The sequence below is a fragment of the Bufo bufo genome, chromosome 4 (genome assembly GCF_905171765.1).
Source record: "Bufo bufo chromosome 4, aBufBuf1.1, whole genome shotgun sequence".
In the NCBI taxonomy this organism is placed as follows: domain Eukaryota; kingdom Metazoa; phylum Chordata; class Amphibia; order Anura; family Bufonidae; genus Bufo; species Bufo bufo.
This window is the reverse complement of record NC_053392.1, coordinates 190,102,876-190,125,422: the sequence shown is the minus strand read 5'-3', so window position 1 is coordinate 190,125,422 and position 22,547 is coordinate 190,102,876. Positions and strand designations below refer to the sequence as shown.

The window sequence follows — 22,547 nt, the reverse complement described above, 5'->3', positions numbered from 1 at the left end:
GTAACTATTGCCCCTGGCGCACTAAACACCCACTCTGATGCCACACTACTGGTAGGGCAGGACAGCTTTTCAAGGGCAAACTCTGTTAGTTGCAGCCACAAATCCAGTTTGGCTACCCAGTAGTCCAGCGGATCTTCAATGTGGGGTGGCAGGGTGCTGTCCAAGTATGCCACCACCTGCTGGTTCAGGTCCTGCTCCAGGTCTACCTGCTGCTGCTGGTGAATAGTTTCTTCACTATGCTAGTGAAGAAAGCTACTCATCAGCGATTGTAGACTCAGTCTGCAGCTGATGGAGCAGGTAGTGCTCCTGCCACCCCATCCCTCTCCAGCAGCCATGGCAGTGGAACGTGAGCGCAGAGGGCCCCCCTGGTCAGACCTGAGAGAGGATGGACGATGGTACAGATAGGCATCGGCTAACTGACTACATAGGATGTCTATGTAGTAGTTCATTTTGTCCTCCCTCCCGGTGGGTGTAAAAAAGGCCCCCATTCTGGATCAGTAGTAAGGGTCCAACAAGGTGGAGAGCCAGAAGTCATCCCTCTGCCGAATGGTGACAATTCTGCTGTCATTATGCAAGAAAGTGAGCATGCATCGGGCCATTTTTGCAAGTGACTCGGAGGGACTCCCTGCCTCCATCTCCACTGCAAACTGCCACGGTGTGTCTGGGTCCTCTGTCTCATCTTCCTCATCGCCCTGTAGCTCCTCTGGCTGCTCCTGCTCCTCCTGTCCTGTCAGCTGAGTAGAAAAAACACCCATTTCTCTACACATTGCCTGTGCTCCAATGTCCTCCTCCCCCTCCTCCTCCTCCTCCAGTTCAGCCCCCCATAGGGCTCTTGTGGTCGTGAGATCTAGGCACCACGTCTCCTGTCCCCTGACCAGCCATTGTTAACAGCATTTGTTCCAGGACATGAAGCAGTGGAATGACGTTGTTCATCTCGTAGTCCTGGCAACTGACAAATAACGTGGCATCCTCAAAGGTCCTGAGCAAACGGCAAGTGTCAAGCATGAGCTGCCACTGGCTGACATCGAAGTTACACAGGGGAGTACTCCTATCCGCTTGGATCATCAAGAAATCATTGATGGCCTTTCTCTGTTCGTACAGTTGGTCCAACATATGGAGGGTGGAATTCCAACAGGTGGAAACGTCACATATCAGCCTATGTTGGGGGATGCCATTCTGCTGCTGCATCTCAAGAAGGGTGTACTTTGCGGTGTACGAGTGGCTGAAGTGCATGCAAAGATTCCTGACCATTTTTAGGATGTCTTGCAGATGGGTGGAAGACTTCAGGAACCGCTTGACAACCAGATTGAACACGTGTGCCATGCAGGGCGCATGGCCCAGCCTTCCTTGACACAGCGCCAACACTGTGTTCTTCCCGTTGTCGGTCACCATGGTTTCGATTTTCATTTGTCGAGGAGAAAGCCAGTATTCAATTTCTTGATGAACGACATGGAGCAGTTCCTCCCCTGTGTGGCCCTGCACATGTTGTATGCTGGAGGAGCACTGTGACTTGTCCCTGCAGTGGAGGCTGAGAACATGGAGGAGGATGAGGAGGCACAGGTGGACATTGTCTAAGGACCAACGGCGTGACAACGTGGAGGCGGAAGCAGCATGACCTGGCCAAGTTGCTGGTGGGGATGTGCAGGAACACATTAACCCAGTGGGCAGTAAAGGACATGTACTGTCCCTGACCGTAGTTACAGTTCCACATATTGGCGATGCCGTGCACTTTGGCAGATACCGACAGGCTCACGGACTAGCACACCTTCTGTTCTACATATTTATGCAGGGTTGGTACTGCCTTTTTCACAAAGAAATGCCGACTTGGGACTCTCCACCTAGGCTTGGCACAAGTCATCAGTTGCAGGAGCATTTGGACCAGTAGAAGAAGGGAATGACAGACAGCTCCCTTCGGCTGAGGTGGTGGAGCCTTGACTGGCTGAAACAGGGTGTATGCCACTGGGTGATGCAGTGGTCACTACGGCAGGCTGGAACACCACTTCGGAGCCACGGTTCTCCCAGGCAACTTTATGGTGACGCTGCATATGTTGAGTCCTAGGGATGAGCGGCAGGGGCAATATTGGAATTCGCAATATTTTGCAAATATTTGGTAGAATATTCATCATATATTCGCAAATTCGCAATTATTTTCTTGATAGCGAAAAATTGGCAATGCAATATTCGCATAATTCACGCGGAATACAGGCGTGAGTCACTATAGCTACATTTTTCAAGCTGATAGAAGTTTCTTGAGACTGGAGAAAATGGTTGGCACGGCAGAACATTACGATAGCTTTATATGCAGATAGATTGCTCCAATTTATTTGTGATTGCAAAATCGGTACTAATGATGCAAATATTTTGGCGCAATACGTGCAACTTCACATTTTAACAGGTCTGACTACTTATTAGTGATTGATGCACTAAGTATTGTTGTGAACTTGTGACATCACAGCACTATGTATGAATGTATGTATGTAGCATACATACGTACGTACGTACGTACGTACATACATACATACAGCACTATGTATGCAGCATGTATGTATAGAGAGCAGAACCAATCAGCTACACTATATCACTATCTAACCTACACTGACTATCTAACCTACACTGACTACTATCACAGTTTTATCTGTGGCTTGTGTTGCTGCGTCCTGATGCATGCAGTCCCAATGACATCACCACTCCTGCGCCATGTCTCACGTGATGACGTAATCATGCGAGACCCAGAGCAGGATGCTGCAGTGATGTCATTATGGCTTCTTACTCTGTTGTAATGCCTCACAGGCTTGAGGCCTAGCAGCCTGAGGCTTGTAAAGTTGTACGGCCATGAGTGCGCCCCCCTTTATGGGTAGCGAAGTGGCGCCCTAGGAGGATGATTACCCTCCCCTATCTATCGTCCCTGCCCTAATTCAAAGCACATTACTGCAGGAGGTATAACAGGAGAGGACTATAACTCCCAACATGTCTAAGCCATTATTACTTAATATCAGAGCACATTACAGGGGGAGGTATAAGAGAAGACTACAACTCCCAGCATGTCCAAGCAGTTATGTAATTTTAGAGTACATTATAAGATGAAGTATACAACTCCCAGCATATCCAGGGTGTTTTAATGTACCCTGATATTATATAATAATGGCCTGGACATGCTGAAAGTTGTAGTCCTCTCCTCTTATACCTCCTCTTATAATGTACTCTAATATTACATAACAACCTGGTCATGCTGGGAGTTGTAGTCCTCTCCTCATACCTCCTCTTGTAATGTACTCTGATATTACATAACAGGAGGTATAAGAGGAGAAGACTACAACTCCCAGCATTTCCCTGGCACTTACATTGAATCCATACTTCTTCACATGCACGGCTGGTTTTCTTCTTCATTACTTTACTGGACTGCTGAGATCCGCCTCTTGTTCTGGTCACATGATGGTGAGGCCATCACAGGTCCTTCATCCCCTCTTCTCTGCTGATCTCCGCCTCCTGCATCTGACATTATCACAGTTCCTGTCAGCACTGTAGTAATTATTTCTCTTATATGTGAGGGAGGGGACCTTACACTGCATTGTAAAGTGCAGCTGTTCATCTGTCCGCCCGTTTGCTTCCTCAGGCGTTCAGCTGAACAGCAGCACGACAACAGGGGGCCCCTAGACAATGGGGACCCTGGGCAATTGCCCAGTTTGCCCCCCCCCCCCCCCCCCCGCCAACGCCAATCCTGGATAAAAGATACTAAAGATATTAAGATATAAGCCAGTAACGGCATTTCAACATAAGACTTGCAGCCCAATAACAAAAATCATGAATGACAGAGCTGTCTAATGGCTATTTGGATCCCCAAATAATCATTCCCTGCACTTGTCAATCACTTTCCTATTAATGTCCCTAGCGCCTTCTGACGTCTCCCCCTGCACTAAGATGCTGTGAAATGATTCCTCCCGATCCTTTCCCTGCGCTTATAAATCGTTTTTTCTTTCTTTTTTTTCCACAATCGTTTTTCCAATTACTGTCCCTAACGACTTCACACGTCTGTCCCTGCACTCTGAATGCTGGAAAATGTCTGACTGTAAGATGACCGACGTATTTATAGGGCTGTGACATCACAGGGCTGGCTGGCTGCTGATTGGCTGCAAGCATGTTATTGTGGGTGATCCTGCCTTCCCAGAATTCCTTGCCCCATGTCCTCAGTCCTCACACGTGTAGCCGCCATTTTAAGAAAAATTTGATTAGTTACCACGAAGCGCGAGGAAATTCGCATTCGTTGCGAATCAAAGTTTTCCTGAAATTCGAAACAAATTCCACTTTGTCAGCTTCCATTCGCTCATCTCTACTTTTCATATATGAGGCCTGTCACTGCCTCACAAGACAGAGTTTTTTTCTGAATTCTGTATTAATCCAACCAAAAAGTCTTGTGCCCTTAGGCAACATATGTAGAGAGATAATTTCCACTTCTAGGTGAGATTATTTTCTAGGGGACCATTAATCCGATGTAGAATATCTCTTAATACACATACTGTAGTTGGACAGAGCCTTTCAGCTTGCCCAGAATCACAAACCGAGTTTGAATACAGTCTAACCTCTTTTTATTTTGTGAACATTATGAAATATGAATTAACTATTACATACATGTCTGTTATATTTTTAGTAAACATGTTCATTTATCATTTTAGAATTCTGAAATTGTCAGTGCCTACATTCCTGATGCCGTGTGGTATGATTACGAAACTGTAAGTCACACATATTAGCAAGCATCTATTTCACGAAAACTGTCGATGTTTAGTTCTATGCTAATTCCACTTTATCTATGATGCTAAAGGGTCACTGAGTTTTTATGAAAACATTTGATATGCCATCCTTAATAAAAATTATAGAGCGATGGGGAGATAAATTCTGAGACCCCCACCAATCACTAGACCGACGGGAGAGAAGCGCTCACATAATGCGCTCTCTCCTCACTGCAGGAGACATAAATCAGATGTCCACCTTGTTTCCTCTCCTGCACGGAAGAGATAGTGTGATATGTTAGCACTACTCTTTCTTCCTTTTAGTGATCTGTGAGGATCCTTCTCTGTTACTCAGTAAGTATTATCACATACAGCTGTAGGTAAAACACAACTATTTTGCCTGAGCACACTGCTAACCCCTCAGCAGCATAATTGTGAAAGCAGAGTATGGAGTTTAGGCCGCTCTATTCTCAGCAGGCACCAGCTGCTAAAAACTGCTGACAACCACCCTCAGTGACCAGGATTGGAAATAACTCCAATCCTGGCCTTTTAAAGGGGCTTTCTAGGAGCAGAATATTGATGGCCTATTCTCTGTACAGGTCATCAATATATGATGGGTGGGAGGCTGACTCCCAACACCCACTGTTCAGCTATTTGAAGAGGTTGATTGCAAGGGTCTGGTGAGCACTATGGCCTCCTCCTAGGCCAGTGACACCACATTCATCAGTCAAATGGCATATCTGCAGCTCTGTGCCATTAAACTTAATAGGCCTGGACTGCAATACCATGTACAAACACTATAAAATGTTTGTTGTTGTGCTTGGTTTGCTGTGAGAAGCTTATAGTGCTCATTGGGATGCTGGGAATCAGACCTACACTGATCAGAGATTAATCACTTACCCTTAGGATAGGACATGAATATTGTACTTCCTGAAAACCCATTTAACTCCTCAGAAGCAGTAATTAATAGCATCAAAGGCATCTGAGCAGGTATTAATAAGATTGGCTTAATCTGATTTATAATACCATCTCAACCCCCCGTACGTGTAATAGGGCATAATAAGAAGACATCACAAGCAGCAAGGAACTCAATAATAAATTATTGCACTCTATGGTAAAAATCTTCAAACAATTGCATTTTCAAGTGCTCTAGGGGTACTAAAATCAAAGTAAAAAATAAAATAATTTTCATGGAATAAAAACATGAAGAATTCAAAGGACTCCTGTTTCCAAATTTTACACTTAAAAATTAATGAACAATAGAAAAATCAACAGAATTTGCATCACTGCGTCTGAAATTTTCTGTACTATTATCTTACTTTATAAATGTATGTATCCTGCAAGGTAGAGGCAATAGCAGAACAAAATCAAAATAGTGTACCTAAATCACTGTTTTTGGTCACCTCACTTCCGTAAAATTTTTTTTATCAAAATGAGTAAATAAATAAAAGGTGATCCAAAAGTTGTATGTACCCCAAATGGTTCTAATAGAAACTACAATTTACTACACAAAAACAAGCATTCATAGCTCTGTTGATGGAAATCTGAAATGTATGGGTGTCAGAATATGATGGAACAAAAATACAGAATTTTGGTATTACTGTAATCATATTAATGTGCGGATTAAATGTAAAATGTCATAGTGAATGTAGTAAAGACCCCCCCAAAAAAAAAAAATAAGTAGAATTGCAGTTTTTATTTTTTTTATTTTTTTATTTAACTCCACAAAGAACTGTTAAAGACACAATGGGGTTAAAGAATATAATAATATACAGTACTGCAGTTCTCTAATTCTGATATTCTTTGCAGGGTTCAAAGAGTGAATTCAGGAAACAGCATGTGAACATGTCTCTCCCAGCAGACAAACTTGGACTTCATCTCAGAGGAGGTTATATATTTCCTACTCAGCAACCAGATGTTACTACTGAAGCCAGGTATGAATAAGAAGCTTGATTGGCATTTAAAACGGTGACTTATTTTGGCAGCACATGGAAATAACAACAGTCCTATTACCTATTCCAATGCTTATACTCTGTAATCATCATTTGTTCTGATTGAACACCTGCAGATGCCAGACTTTCTGCTATGTGTCCTCATATAACTTCTGACTGGACGCATTCAAACGTTATAATCACAGACCATTGTCGTGATAATGTGGCTGCATTCATTAATTGAATACATTTGTGAGAAAATACACAATGCAGTTTCTGTTATAATTTCTTCATTTAGAAAACTTCTAGTTCTGCCATATAGTACTATATGCAGTCTATCATTAGCATCTTTTATTTTACTATCTAGGCTGTCTAATAAAGGCCTCATGCACACAACCGTTTTTCGGGTCCACATCGGAGCCGCAGTTTTTGCAGCTCAGGTGTGGACCCATTCACTTCAATGGGGCCGCAAAAGATGCGGACAGCACTCTGTGTGCTGTCCGCATCCGTTGCTCCGTTCCGATGCCCCGCAAAAAAAAATATAGCATGTCCTATTCTTGTCCGTTTTGCAGACAAGAATAGGCATGTCTACAATGGGCCGCCCGTTCCGTAAATTGCGGAAGGCACACGCGGTTTGCGGTCCGCAAAAAACAGCACGGTCATGTGCATGAGGCCAAACAGTGTATAATATAAATGGATAGAATTAAAAATTATAAATTAGAAAAAATTAACAGCACCATCAATATCGGGAAGGTGATGATTCTGGTTGCCCATCTTCCATCTATTCAGGACCTGTGCAAGTACAAGCAGAACATATCATCAATAAGATAACTTCAAATATTTGCAGTGAGCCTTTGAGGAGCCTGTGCAGAGGATGGGAGTGGTAGAGGGCCTGATGAGATGTTGTATAACAGTGTACTTCCTCAGGCGATCGCTCCCTGGGGTTCGGTGCAATGAAAACATGATATGAAAGAATCAGACAGACATGGAAGAATGACAAACATTTTTCTTTAAATGCAAAGGATGAACCACAGTATATCCAGTTGTCATATGTACAAGGTGCAATGTCTCTGCCCCCAGATGATGAGCTATGGTGGCAGGCAGGATGGTAGACTATAGAACTCTAGATATATTCCTACTTTCTCTCCTGATTTCCCTTGGCTAACATCAGTAAACTTTTGAGAGTGCCTGTCCTGAATTGTGGTGATGGGTGTCTTAACTTGTTATCCCCTCACCTGAAGCAGAGTCTGTATAACTGTAGTGCTGTAGCTGCTGTCTGTAAATGCTGTAGCTTCCATATCTTATTTGGCCTGGAACTCAGCAGCTTCGTAGTTGTCCTCATGGCAGAGCTGTATATTTAGTCCCTAGATGCTTAGAAAAGTAAGCAGATAAATGTGCTCCCTCTCTCCAGGCTAGCTAAGCTATTTCTCCCTAGAAGTATATAGAGTTCCCCCTCTTGGCAGGAAGCCAGACCAGCCCACTCCTGCCAAGAGGGGAGGAATGGAATGGCAAGTTACGTTCCTTATGCCAACCATACCTTATCATTCTTGAAACATATGGCAGATACATAACATGACATTACAATATAACAAACAATTGCAGATACCTTGGGGTATTGTATTTCATACTACACAAAAATAGCCCTTAGTGAATCGTAGGTGGTTGTCTTGGGTAACATCTACCATGCATATAATTTGAAACATAAGCAGCAGCCAAGGGAAGTGAAGTGTAATTATTGGTAATGTATACACACCACCGTGAGATAAGATAATAACAAAGTTTTCAATGTTATACACAATTTTTGCAGCCTTCTTCAGGTATATTAGTAGTAATGGTACCTGTGGGAGCTTCTAATGATGTCTGACATTGCTATGTCAAAGCTTGAGGTCACCGAAAGATCTTCTGGGACTCTGAAAACCATTGAAATTAGTTGTTAATATGAGTACAGTATGTTCATCCATATCAAAACAGAAACATTTATGAAAGCTTTATGTCAATATTCTTCTAAATAGTTTTATAACTGTCAAAATGTTTAAAGGGGTTTTCCGATCTCGCCATTCCCAAAGCGAGTTTGGACTAAGCTCCCACGCTAGGTGAGTTACCAAAGTGTAGCTTGTTCTTTTATGCTGTTTGTGTAGCTCCCATTCAATATAATGGGAGTTACAAAAACAGTGGAACACCGGCCTACTTGGCTGTTCCCATAAGCCCTGCTGCCTGGGGCCAGCGTTTAGTCTCATATCATCGTGGGAACAATGAGATGGGACAATCCCTTTAAAGCATACTTCCGATCTCACATATCTATGGCATATCCACAAGATAGGGTCTAGCTTTGAAACCAATCTATTGGGTTGAAGAACCTCTTGCATTGAAGTCTGTTGGATTTACCGAAATAGCTGAATGCTACTTGCTTTGAAATATGATGTTTGAATATAGATCTATTGAGTACCTATTCATATCTATCCAATACTATATTAAGATCTGGCAATGTGACTAGGTAAAATAAAAGGCAGAGCGCAACAAAGGGTGACACCCGGTAGGCTGAGAAATCAGTAGAAAGACAATTTGGTCCTTACCTAGTGTTTGAGTATCGGGCTTGCTGCTAGTCCCGATTGATGCATGTCAGTTCAGAAGACCTAAAACAGTATCCAGATGTGTCGAAGTACAACTTAGGATAAAGGATGAAAGATGAACTCAGGCACCAGCACTTTCTGATAAGAATTCCTTTTTATGCAGTTATTAAAAGTCTTATTGGTGGCCATAGTGAAATCTAAATATTGCCGCCATTTAAACCTTTTAGTAACTGCAAATAAAAGAAAAGAAACATTGATGTTTATATCTTTCTATCTGGAATTTATAGCGGATGAGCAGAATTAGACTAAAGACCCTGTAACAAAAATATGCTACCAGTAAGTGAGCATTGGATGGACATTGTCATCATTACAATTATCATACAAACTGTGTAAGCTGCTATTTTTAAATGCAGGTTCGAAAACTGTTGCAATATATTACATTATACAACGTCACAAACGACCACGATGATCATTATGTGCGAACAGTCAGTTTCAGTCAAGAGTAAACCATTGTTTCATTGATCTTTTTGTGATTTTTACACTGGTCAATTATAGTAACGATGCCTCAGTTGAGCCTCAAGACCAAGTTCCCAGAAATCCGCTGTATTGCAGCAGAGAATTACATTGTAGAGAGGATAATAAGATAAGATAGCCCATGCCATTAGGCCATTAACATGAGAATAATGAAGTTACTAGACATTTCTCGTTAGAGATGCAGTAATTGTTCATAAAAGACCCAAGTGATTGCATGATAAAGAACTTAAACAAAGGATCATTCGGGTTTATTATAAATTCACTCTTTGATAGTTAGCAGAATGATAATTGCATCTTATCAGTAATTATGGTAAGAGGATAATTTCCTTACAGTTGTATAAAATACTGCTTGAAGCATTCAAATGGACATAACATTATGCATTATGTCAACATCTTAGCGTTATACACTGCCTTCCACACGAAAGCTGATTTTCAAGCAGCCAGACATTATTCATCCCAAGAGGTCTGTTAGGCATCTGTAAATATGAAGAGCTACTAAATGAAAAAAAAAAAACTTTTGCTGAGATGAAAGAAAAGAATCTCAATACTGATGTTGCTTGTGCAACTGAACTTGATCCCCCCTAATCCCAAAACACAATGCCAATAAAAGAAAAGTTACGCTTCAAGCCTGACATTTGGTCGGAGTTAAACGACTTTGAGAAAGGTGAACAGTTTCATTATCCCATCATACAGCTTCTGGAAAAGTATTCTGCAGTACATGAAAAGATAAGAATTAAGTGTGATTCTGTGATACATTGCTTTAGTAATAGGAAGATTTGGAAGCAATTGTAGGTATTTGCTACTATCCCTTTGTAAATGACAAATTGTCTGTTGAATTTTGCAGCCGATAATGATATTGTTTCTTTTTATTTGAAAATCTAAGAGTAAATCCTTGTGGACACTGTAGAACGGTATGCACTGAGCTTGCAACACACGGAGTACCTATGGTTGTGTATTGCAGCTTCATGAGCATTCCATGTGCCACTGTATGGTGCCTCTGTATGGCATCTTATTCCCTTCTAGAATCAATTCTTCAAAGGAAGAATCCTCTTCAATTTACAGATGTGTCCTCCTCACCACAGAGATGAATGGGGCGAGATGACAAGCATGGATCATGAGAATAGGTCATCAATATGCTAGCACTGCACAGCCCCTTTAAGTGCACTGGAGGCAGAGCTTCTCTCTGAAGTGTTGTCTGCATTGGACTGCTTCACAGTCCCTCCCCTTAGCTCTGAGTGACAGCTGTAATAGTCTCCTGGTTGGATGCTATAGCTGTCAGAGCAGAGGGAAAGGGTTGTGAAGTATCTCAGTACATTCACACTGAAGCTCTGCTTCCAGAGCACTTAAAGGGAATGTGTCATCAGAAAATGACCTACATATTTTATGCTTACAATATTTGTAAAGAATTTTCGATGATGTTATTTAAAATTTTCCATGTCAATATCTCTATTTAAAGAGGAACCATAAAATCCTGCAGTTTTCACACTGGCCACTAGGCCTGATAATAGGTGTCACCTCTTGGTCTGAACAGATCACTTTACTGCAGTTATATATTATTCTAGACCTGCCTGAAATGATAAGGAGATACCACCTCCTGTATAGATAAGACAGGATCCACCATTTACAATGACCTCTGCATAGGTCACAGAGCATGCCTAGAAAACTCTCCCATAGAAGTCAATGACGCCCCCCTCCTGACCATTGTGTCATAAAGCAATTTTCTAAATGCTTTGTAAATACTGGCAAGAAAATCTCAGGCAAGATGGCTACCCCCATAATCATGTTCAGCAAATAGAATAAAAAAAATCTACAATCAGACATTAAAATCGGATTAGAAAAAATATATATGTGTTGCTATCTGGTTTTAACTGGCAGAAAAACATTTTTGTGACACATTTCCTTTAAGGAACAGAATTTGAGGGAATAAAAATTAATGATCACATTACTTCTAGTTATAAAAGCTCCATAAAAGGTCTGTTTGTCCTGCTATCCTCAGCCCCTAGTTCAGCATGACAGATGCCCATTAACAGAATTTGTGGAACCGTAAGGTTGGTCACATCTGTAATAGGCCTAATAGAGCATGGCACATTTTCTTATGGATTCTGTACATGATCAAAAAGTACTTTGTACATCTCAATATAAATTCTAGTAAAATTAGTCAATATACAGTTAATTCTGATGCATATGGTATTACAGTAAGAGCCCATAGAGTTGTAGACAGACCATAGAATACAGATCTGCGGTATGGGGATGTCTACTAGCCTTTATTCTAAGACTAATATATTGTTCTAGAGGCAGTGAATAAACTGAATTATATGATGCACCCAAAATTAAAGGAAAGTTATCCTTAATAAAACTGAGTAAGAATAAAGAGCATACACTTGGGTATAAAGTGCAAATTATGTACATTAATCTTGTTACTGTTAATTTATTTCAGTCGTAAAAGACCTCTTGGCCTGATAGTGGCACTGGATGATGTCCATAGTGCCCATGGAGAGTTCTTCTGGGATGATCTAGAATCTAGAGGTAGATACAAACATGTTTATCACTCAAATGAATTTACTTGTGTGGCAGTAATGGTTGAAAATGTATGTAAATCAGGTACTACTTTAAAGAGGCTGTGAAGGTTTTGGATTTGGAAAAACTATTCAGTTATTTTTTTTCCAGAAACAGAACAACTCATGTCTATGGGCTTTGCCTGGTATTGCTATTAAAGGGCTTCTGTCAGCCCACTAAACCGGTTTTTTTTTTTTTGTTTTACTAATAATCCCTACACTGCGAGCTCTGCATACATAAGTTAAATAATCATTTTGGTTCAGTAGAATTTGATAAAAAGCGATTTTTAAAATATGCAAATTACCTTGCTACCAGCAAGTAGGGCGGCTACTTGCTGGTAGCAGCCGCATCCTCCGACCCTAATGACGCCCCCTCCGCATTGTGATTGACAAGGCCAGGGAACGGAATCGTTCTCTGCTGGCCCTGCCTGTTAGCATTCAAAATCTGGCGCCTGCGCCGCGGCCGTACCTATCTTCAATCTGCGCAGGCGCACTGAGAGGCGGCCACTCGCTCGGCCGCTCCATCCTCAATGCGCCTGCGCCGATGACGTCACATCTACACCTGGTGCAGGCGCATTGAGGAGCGAGCGGCCGCCTCTCAGTGCGCCTGCGCAGATTGAAGATAGGTACGGCCGCGGCGCAGGCGCCAGATTTTGAATGCTAACAGGCAGGGCCAGCAGAGAACGATTCCGTTCCCTGGCCCTGTCAATCACAATGCGGAGGGGGCGTCATTAGGGTCGGAGGATGCGGCTGCTACCAGCAAGTAGCCGCCCTACTTGCTGGTAGCAAGGTAATTTACATATTTTAAAAATAGCTTTTTATCAAATTCTACTGAACCAAAATGATTATTTAACTTATGTATGCAGAGCTCGCAGTGTAGGGATTATTAGTAAACAAAAAAAAAAAACTGTTTAGTGGGCTGACAGAAGCCCTTTAAATACAGTAGTCCCTCAAGATACAATGGCCTTAGGGTACAATATTTTTCAACTTACTATGGTCATACCTGGACCATGATATGTTGAAACTAGACTCAACATACAATGCCTCAGATTGTCTACTGGGTTGTCTAGCAGTCCTGTGCTGCCCCCTGTCTGTGTCAAGGTAAGCTGCTCCTTTAGACAGCAGGTGAGGGTGGCTTTGTTGTATTTTTCTGGAACACTGTGCAGAACCCTATTATGTATTCATCCTAGAAAGTGATTTGCAGCTTCCAGCATCTACTTCTGACTTTGTGCTTGCTTTATTTGCCTTCATATCTGCCTATCTTTCTTAAATCTTTATTTTTCTTTGTCTTGGGATGATCCTGGGATCAGTTTTCCATAGAGTTATGGAGTCAAGTTTCAATATACAATGGTTGTTCTGGAAGTAATTAATATTGTAACCTGAGGGACCACTATATCAACATACATGAAATGTATAAGACCAGTAGGCTAATAAGAGTCAAAATGTGTGCAATGTTCTCTGTTATTACTTCTTAACTACATAGTTAAAAATGACATCCATATTCAAACTGTTCAAACAGCACCTTTTACAGCAAAAACTTAAAACATACCTATATTATTTGCAAATGGTCTTAGCTTTTTTTTAGCGTGTGCCTATAATCCTATTTATGTATGTAGGCAGCATTCCTCTTTTCACACCGCAGAGCAGAATAATTAAATTGATTTTCTTAAATGATAACCCACATTGCTTGGTGGTGGCAGGTTCAGAGGGAGAACACTCACAACATTCTTATTAACATTCAGCTAAGGAACTAGACTTGAACATTAACAAACCATATGATATTTTTAGCAGCCATAAAAGGTCAACCCAATAACACTGAATGATAAGTTACTGTATAAAGCTGAATTCGGGCTATTTTTAATCAGACATTTTATAAGTGAATCTATCATCACCTTTATACTGCCCAATGTTATCTATGCTATATATGAACATAATGCACTTTATAAGTAGTTTATTAGCTTCAATGCTGACATCACACCTAGTGTTGATTGAGCACCAAAGTGCTCGGGTGCTCTGGCGAACACATCGGGATGCTTGGGTGCTCTACTGAGCACCCGAGTATAATGGAAGTCAATGGGAGAACCTGAGCATTAAACCAGGCACCCCCTGCTCTGAAGAGGGGAGGGTGCCTGGATCATAGGAAAAGGTCAGAAATTGATAGAAACACCAACGAAATGGTTCTGGAACAGCATGGGGAGGATGTCTGGATGCATCTTGGACTCCCAGGTTGTTGCTGGGAACGATGTTGTCCGAGTAGTACACCACTTTTAGAGACTGACAATAATACGCACAAAACCAAAGATAAAATCGATTTTAGAGGAAAAATTGTTCTGCCAAAAATTACAAGCAAGAGGCACTCCGATACAACCTGTATATCACATAAAGGAGGGCCTCATTCACATTGTGGTACAATTGTTCATGTAGTGGGACTCCTACACTCATAAAGCCTATGCACTAAGTGAAAGGGCTGCAGAAAATTACAAGGAACCGACACTCCAATACACCCTTTGTTACACATAAAGGAGGGCATCACACACACCCTTGAAAAATGATGATTGATGGCCTGCTGCTGAGCTGACCTTCTAAAACATTATGGCTGCTGCTGAGCTGACCATCTAAAACATTAGGGGAGAGGGCCTGCAGGTGATTAGACCCTGTAAAACATTATATGCGTGGGCCTACAGGTGAGCTGACACTGTAACAGATTGTAGGTGCGATCCTGTAGGTGAGCTGACCCTGTAAAAGATTGTAGGTGAGGGCCTGCTGGTGAGCTGACCCTCTAAAAGGTTATAGGTGAGGGCCTGCAAGTGAGCTGACCCTCTAAAACATTATATGCGAGGGCCTGCAGGTGAGATGACCCTGTAGAAGATTGTAGGTGACTCTGCCGCCACCTTCAGACTCTGTCATTGTGCCACTCTGTGGCCTCCTGATGCTGCCGCCACCTCCATATTCTGTCATTGTGCCACTCGGTGGCCCCCTGATGCTGTTGCCACCTTCAGACTCTGTAAATGTGCCACTCTGTGGCCTCCTTATGCTGCCGCCACCTTCAGACTCTGTCATTGTGCCAGTCTGTGGCTTCCTTATGCTGCCAACATCATTATTTATTTGACCCTTCTTCTGATCTATCAAAAGGAAGATAAAATGAGATGCACTACAGATCCTGTCTGTGTAGCAGCTGTAAGGTCTGTATGGTCCCATCAGAATTTCTTATGATTTGGTAGCCAAAAGCAGCAGTGGGTACAAAACACAGAAGACATGCAAATATTCCGTTCACATGTCATCTCTATTTTGGATCCACTCCTGTTTTTTTTGGCATTAGCAATACTGATGGATTACTGACCAAATGCTGACCGAGTGAAGGTGGATGCTCCACAGACAGGATCAGATTTTTGTGGGTTATTGTTCTTATGGATCAGAGGAAGGGAAAAATAATCAGTGACCTTAAAACATACTGCTGACATCCTCTCCACTCTGTCGGGGGGCTCTACTTGTATAAGCGTTTAATAGAACAGGTTCTGTAGACATCTATGTGGAATCAGCTGACGATGGTGTAAAATTAGTGCGTTCTACTTGGCATTAACATTGACCTGTAAGGCTGAGGTCATGCTTGATTTTATTTGGTCAGTTTTGGCCCCGTGACTGCCCAAATAAGTGAAGTGTGCAGTGATTCTAAGTGTGATGCTTATCATCTGCATGTCATACGGACTAACAGTATTATTTCACTACCAAAGCAGACACCCTACGCGTGTTACTTCAAGTCAGCCGTTTTTTAACGTAATTCACTGCAAATTTATTCGGATCAAACCGAATATTTCCAAAAGAATTCAGCGAACTGGTGAATCTAATTTTTGAAAAATTTGCTCATCTCTAATACTGACTATATTGTATGCTTTGTCTGAAGTAATAGTCAACTACATTTTTGTTTATCGGTCTGTGTCAACAGTAAATTATAATGTGTATTTTTTTGTTTCAGGTACCATAGAATCGGGCAAATATATTTTATATCATTTTTCAGTTTCCAATGTAAGTACCTTTCATACCATTGTAAGAAATTCATTCAGCATGCAATCAGTAGGTGACATGTAGTAGCATAGCAATATGGATTTTAAATCAAATATTAAGCAGAAATTTATTATACTGCATGGGCATTGTTAGTAAGTAAGATGGGCTTGAATCAATGTTAATTAGATATCTATCATGTCAGACACATTTTTAAAATATTACAACGCCAGGGCGCAGAAGATTAGATGAGACATATTGATCACTAAGACTTTCTCAATTGTTTCAGTAATGTTTTTGTAAATTATGCAATGTTTTATTGTCATATCACAGAACATCCTAACTCTGCATGCAGCAACATCAGAATATACTGACCCCAATAACCTAAAGTTTGATGAAATCAAAATCTATGGACTTAACCGAGGAACGCTAAATGTCACAGTAAAGCAAAACGGTGTTGTCCAGCCTGTTACTCCTTCTTTTAGTTTTAATAATGACAAGGTAGGTTAATGTAAGGATGCAATTTCTTTTTTTCTCTAATTCATATGCTGTGAATTATTTTATTAATATAGAAATAAAATCATGCCCAAATAATATCAATTATAAATGCATACATCAGAAATAATATATTTATTACCTGCATTTAAAGAGGTATTCCAGTTTTGTAATATCAATGACCTATCCTCAGGATTGGTGCTGGTCTGACTCTCAGCACTCCTGCCGATCAACTGTTTAAAGGGGCTAGTGCAAGAGCTGGTGTATTTTTATTATAATTTTTTTTTAAACTGAAAAGCAGGAATAGGGTCTGGAATAAAACTAAAAAGATATTGGGTGTAAGCAGCCCCACACTTTTTACTCCACTTTGGCATAATTACAATTTAAAAGAGTTCAGGTTAATTGAAGATTATAAGTATTGGAATTCACGCGGTATTAACCGCTTAACTCAAATAATGTCACATGGAAGTATTATCCCTGAATTATTGATGAATTAATAAAGGGAATAAATGTCACCTCTTTAGATAGATATAGATATGCACAAATTAGACATGCATACACGAACACCCAGGATAAAGATTCTTTGATCACCAGGGCAAATTACTTTCTGGATTATTGTTTTAAATTTAGGGATACACAACTCACTCTGTCACAAATATATCGTAGATTTCAGGACTGCTTAGGAGAAACAATATCATTTAAAAGCGAGGGAGAATGGGAAGCTGAATTAGGCGTAGGAAGTACGGTTGATTGGGATATAGTATATCGAAATATAAAAAAAAAGCATCAATATCCCAAAAATACAGATTAATCCAGTTTAGGATTGTACATCGCCTGTATTACTCCCCCGCCTTCCTCGCCAAAATATATAGAGGAAGAAGGGATACGTGTTGGAAATGTTTGGCTGAAAACGCAAGTTTAGCTCACTTGCTATGGGATTGCCCAGAAATAAATGGATTTTGGACCAGAATATATGAAGAACTATATAGTAGATATAAGATTAAACTGAACCGTTGTTTTGAGCAAGCAATATTAGGTCTTATCTCCCATGTGGATTTAGCGCCCTATCAGACTAAAATCTCCTTGGAGAGCTTTGTGGCCGCAAAGGCCTTGATTCTTAAATATTGGGGCACAAAAAATAGCCCTACTTACTCTGAGTGGAGGGCTCGGATAGAAACCATTGATGTTTATAGAAGAATGGTAAGAAAAACAGACTAGTCCTGGAAGGGGCAGGTCTTTGACACCTCTTCTTTGCCTCCTCTTTGCTCCAAATAGCTTGACCGTTTATGGTATTGATCATGAGAAACAATGGGAGACGGTTGGATCCCGCAGCAGTGAATCAAGGGGTGGGGGGGCGGGAATAACGGGGCCAACTATGTGGATTGATGCATGGTTATTTGTTATTTTTAAACTATGTGTAATGGAATTCACACTTTTTGGTTCAGAAAAACAATAAAGAATTTATTATAAAAAAAAAAACTGAAAAGCATGTACGGTATTTTTTTATTAAAAATATTTTTGTATCAGGGTTTTAATGTTTAACTGTCTTTTGCATGCATTCTCACACATTTAGGCTGATTAGTCCTGTTCCATATGAAATTAGTAAATCAAGCTATCTGATGGCTCAATCTGTAGACCCCTTCTCTGCTCTCCTGAAAGTTCATAAAGCTGACATCCCTTCTAATTTTTCCCCTTTTAATTTTATTCGGCTGTAAAAATGTCAGCTGACAGATTTCACTCTGCAAATAACTGAGCAGCCTGACATGTATAAGAATACATACTGGCTGCAGACGACAATTTTTTAAAACCTTTTAATTACAGAAATGATTCTTAGCAAGTACATTAAACACATATTGTTGATCAGTGTCAAATTCCTTAAAGAGTTGTCCAGTCATGATAAATCATTTTAATAATGGCTTGAAATAAAAATAAAAATCATAATAAAATTAATAATACTTACCATAATGATCTTGTTTCTACTTTCTTCTCATTTTTAATTGTTATTTTATAATACTCTAAGCTCCTTATAGCATAGCTTTGTGGCTGGACACCCCTTTAATAAATCTTTAGTTTAATGTGGTTAAGATAATGTTTAAATCTTTATAGGTGTTTATAGTGAGGAAAAAATACAGTAAATGAAACTTTCAGTTAGACTGCCGTTAGACAGCTATAATCTACCACAACCACTGACAGATATCTGGAACATACTGGAAGCCACACCGATTTTTAATCCATGCAATACAAATTGCTTAAATCAATATAATAATTAATACAGTTTTTCTTATAATTCCAAATGTTTTTTTTTCTTTTTACTGAAGTATCTGTTTCAATTAGATTTTGTGCTTTGTATTAGGTGCTACATATAACAGGACTACAGCTGACACTTGGACAGTCTTTCACTGTGGAATGGGATCAACTGGGTCTTGAAGTAACCCAAGACAGTGAAAAGTTTGATTGCCACCCTGCACCTAATGCTAATGAAAACAGTTGTGTCAGCCTTGGCTGCATCTGGCAGGTTTGTAAAATGATAAAATGAAATAAAACTATTTGATATATTGCAAGGAAGAAAAAACAATTCCATCCATTCTCATGTATTTCTTTCAGCTGCAACTCTTGCATAATAGATAAAACTAATCATAGCTCAATAGCTTAAAAAGGGAATGTGTCATAAGAAAACAACCTATTGTTTAAATCAAGTTTTTGTGTTAAACAATTGTTTTTGAATTTATAGGGATTTTAAAAAAAAAGTCAAATTCTAGGCCACTAATACTTTTAATGAAATCCAAAAATCTACAGCTTTCGCAGTGGTCACTAGGCCAAATAGTACAATGTATATATGTTCTGTACACAGGCTCGGACTGGCCCACAGGTGAACGGGTGAATCCCACAGTGGGCATCTGGTCCCTCACTTATAGATAAGCAGCATGCAGCATCTCAATCAACCTATGTTCATATAAAAACTGAATAGATTATTTAGCAAACTACCAGTTCATTACTATTGATTCAGGATTGAGCGAATCGAGCTTCAGATCATGGAACCGAAGTTGATTCATTCAAAAACTTTGTTGTTACTGCGGTTTCCGTATAGCATTAAAATGTATTGGCTCTTTGAAGCCAAACTTCATATTGCTCGAAGTCGAGCAAGGCTTCGGTGAATAACTAAATAAAAATATAAAATATAAAATAGGAATCTGAAGTGGGCTTTGGTACTGAGGTACCAGCCAGTACGAAAGTCCATTTCGTATTCCTATTTTAAAATGTTTTAAAATACGCAGATAAGAATGCCGTAGTTAGTGATGAACGAACATCGGCTGGGCCGATTTGCCAACGTGATCGCGCGAACACGATCAAATGTTTGTGAACTGCAAGTTCGCGGTGGGCCCCATTCACTTTAATGGCAGACGAACCCGAAAAACCTTCAGGTCATTATTGCAGCCACCAAATACTTACAAGAAGTGCACAAATCGTCCCACAACATGGACAGTGACATACCAGAGGGGGATCAATGGCAAAAATTCCCACAAAAAATATGTATTTTAATCAGGGGCCATTTTCTTGCGTCTTAAAGGGAAACTGTCAAAATTGTGGCCTGCTGGAGCCTAGAAATTTTTTATCTTAGGCCACGGGAGTACAGGCCCAAAACATTAAGCATTCACCAGACAGAAAACATCAAGTGATTATGTGGCTGGAGGTATATTAGACGGTCATTGGATAACAATTTTACTTCAGGCCAGTGGAGTACAGGCCCCAAAAATTATTCATTCAATGTACAGAAAAGATCAAGTGATTATGTGGCTGGAGGTATATTAGACGGTCATTGGATATAAATTTTTCTGCAGACCAGTACAAATAAATGTCAAATACATATGTCTAAAAGAACTAAAAATAGAAAATTTTATTAAAAACATGGCTAACGAAATCCCCCCTCTTAAATAAACTCCAAATTATAGGTGTTGAATTCCTCCGAGGCACCAACAATTAGGCATTCACCATACAGAAAAGATTAAGTTATTATGTGGCTGGAGGTATATTAGATGGTCAATGGATATCAATTTTACTGCAGGCTACTGGACTACAGGCCCCAAAAATTATTTATTCACCGAACAGAAAACATCAAGTGATTATGTGGCTGGAGGTATATTAGACGGTCAGTGGATGCAAATTTTTCTGCAGGCCAGTACAAATACATGTCAAATACATATGCTTAAAAGAACAAAAAAAAAAAATTGGATTAAGAATATGGCTAACAAAATCCCCCCTCTTGAAAAAAAACCAAATGATAATAGTTGGAAACATGGTTGTCATAGGTATTGAATTCCTCCAAAGTCCCAAACATTAGCCATTTACTGTACAGAAAAGGCCTTTTATGCCGCTGTATTTACATAAGACAGGGACCATTATTTGTTCTGAGTTGTGGCGGATATGTGTGGGCTGGCATGAGGAAATTCAATTAAACTTGGTCGTCACAGGTGTTGAATGCCTCCGAGATCCATGCCTCATTCCTTTTTAGAAATGTGATGTAGTCCACACTGTCGTGAGCAAGGCGAGTGCGCTTATCAGTCACGATCCCCCCCTGCTGCGCTGAACATCCTTTCAGACAGGACACTCGACGAGGGGCAAGCCAAGAGTTCCATGGCAAATTGTGCCAGCTCTGGCTACAGGTCAAGCCTGCACACCCAGTAGTCAAGGGGTTTCTCGCTTCTCAGAGAGTCCACATCGGCCGTTAACCCAATGTAGTCGGACACCTGTTGGTCTAGGCGTTCCCTGAGGCTGGATCCGGGGGGTGGCTGTCGATGGGTTGGCTGCAAGAATGATCTCATATCCGAAATGACCAACACATCTTCAAACCTCACTCTTCTTGCATGCGCTATAGGATTGGTACTCGCAACTGTTTCTCTGTGGGTGGAAATTCCTCTGCCAGTGCCCGCAAAAGTAAAATGGAGCACCTCTCAAATGAAGGCCTAAAAATGCTGCATTCTGACAGCCCGCTGTGATGCTGGTAACATGTCCGCCATTTTGTTTTTGTACCGGGGGTCTAAGTACGTTGTCACCCAGTACTGTTCCTTGCCCTTTATGCTTTTTATATGTGGGTCCCTCTTCAAACACTGGAGCATGAAGGCCCCCATTTGCACTAAATTGGAAGAAGTGGAGTGGCCTGGCTCCTGATCATCGCCCAGGAGAATGTCGTCCTCGGTCTCCTCCCCCCATCTACGGACAACGTAGTTTAAAGTTTAAAGCCTGCTCTTCTTGCTCCTCCTCCTCCTCCCCCCAGGCACCATCCTCCTCTGACTCATCTTCAGACTCCTACTGACTTGTCTCAGATGGAGTAGCCCCCCCTGGGAATTCATTCAGCATTGCAACTTCCTCATCTACCTGCTCCTGCTCCTCGACGGCTTGAATTATTACACGAAGCAATGCACGCTCCAGAAAGAAGGCGTAAGGTACAATCTCACTGATAGCGCCCTGGCTGTGACTGACTAGTTTGAAGGTCTCATCAAATGGCCACAGAAATCTGCATGCGTCGCGCATGAGCAGCCACTGGCGCGGTGAAAAAACCAAACTCCCCGGAACCTGTCCTGCTGCAAATTTTGTACAGGTACGGTAGTCATTAATGGCATGTTTTTGCTGGAGCTGCCTATCAAGCATATACTGTACAAGGCGGAGTTCCAGCACGTCGGGCAGTCACAAATCAGACGTCTGACTGGCAGGTGGTGTCACTGCTGAACGTCAGCAAGGCGA

The 22,547-nt window shown here is 41.0% G+C and overlaps 1 protein-coding gene across 1 annotated transcript in view; it reads left to right on the top strand.

The window, feature by feature from the left end:
- Window positions 1–22,547, top strand: part of SI (sucrase-isomaltase) — a 359,277-nt gene that overhangs the window by 225,971 nt on the left and 110,759 nt on the right. Inside the window, exons 21-26 of the mRNA XM_040428175.1 lie at window positions 4,671–4,727; window positions 6,534–6,658; window positions 12,197–12,285; window positions 16,288–16,337; window positions 16,647–16,814; window positions 19,162–19,323. Of these exons, the coding sequence (XP_040284109.1) occupies window positions 4,671–4,727; window positions 6,534–6,658; window positions 12,197–12,285; window positions 16,288–16,337; window positions 16,647–16,814; window positions 19,162–19,323 (651 nt within the window). The remainder of the gene's footprint in view (window positions 1–4,670; window positions 4,728–6,533; window positions 6,659–12,196; window positions 12,286–16,287; window positions 16,338–16,646; window positions 16,815–19,161; window positions 19,324–22,547) is intronic.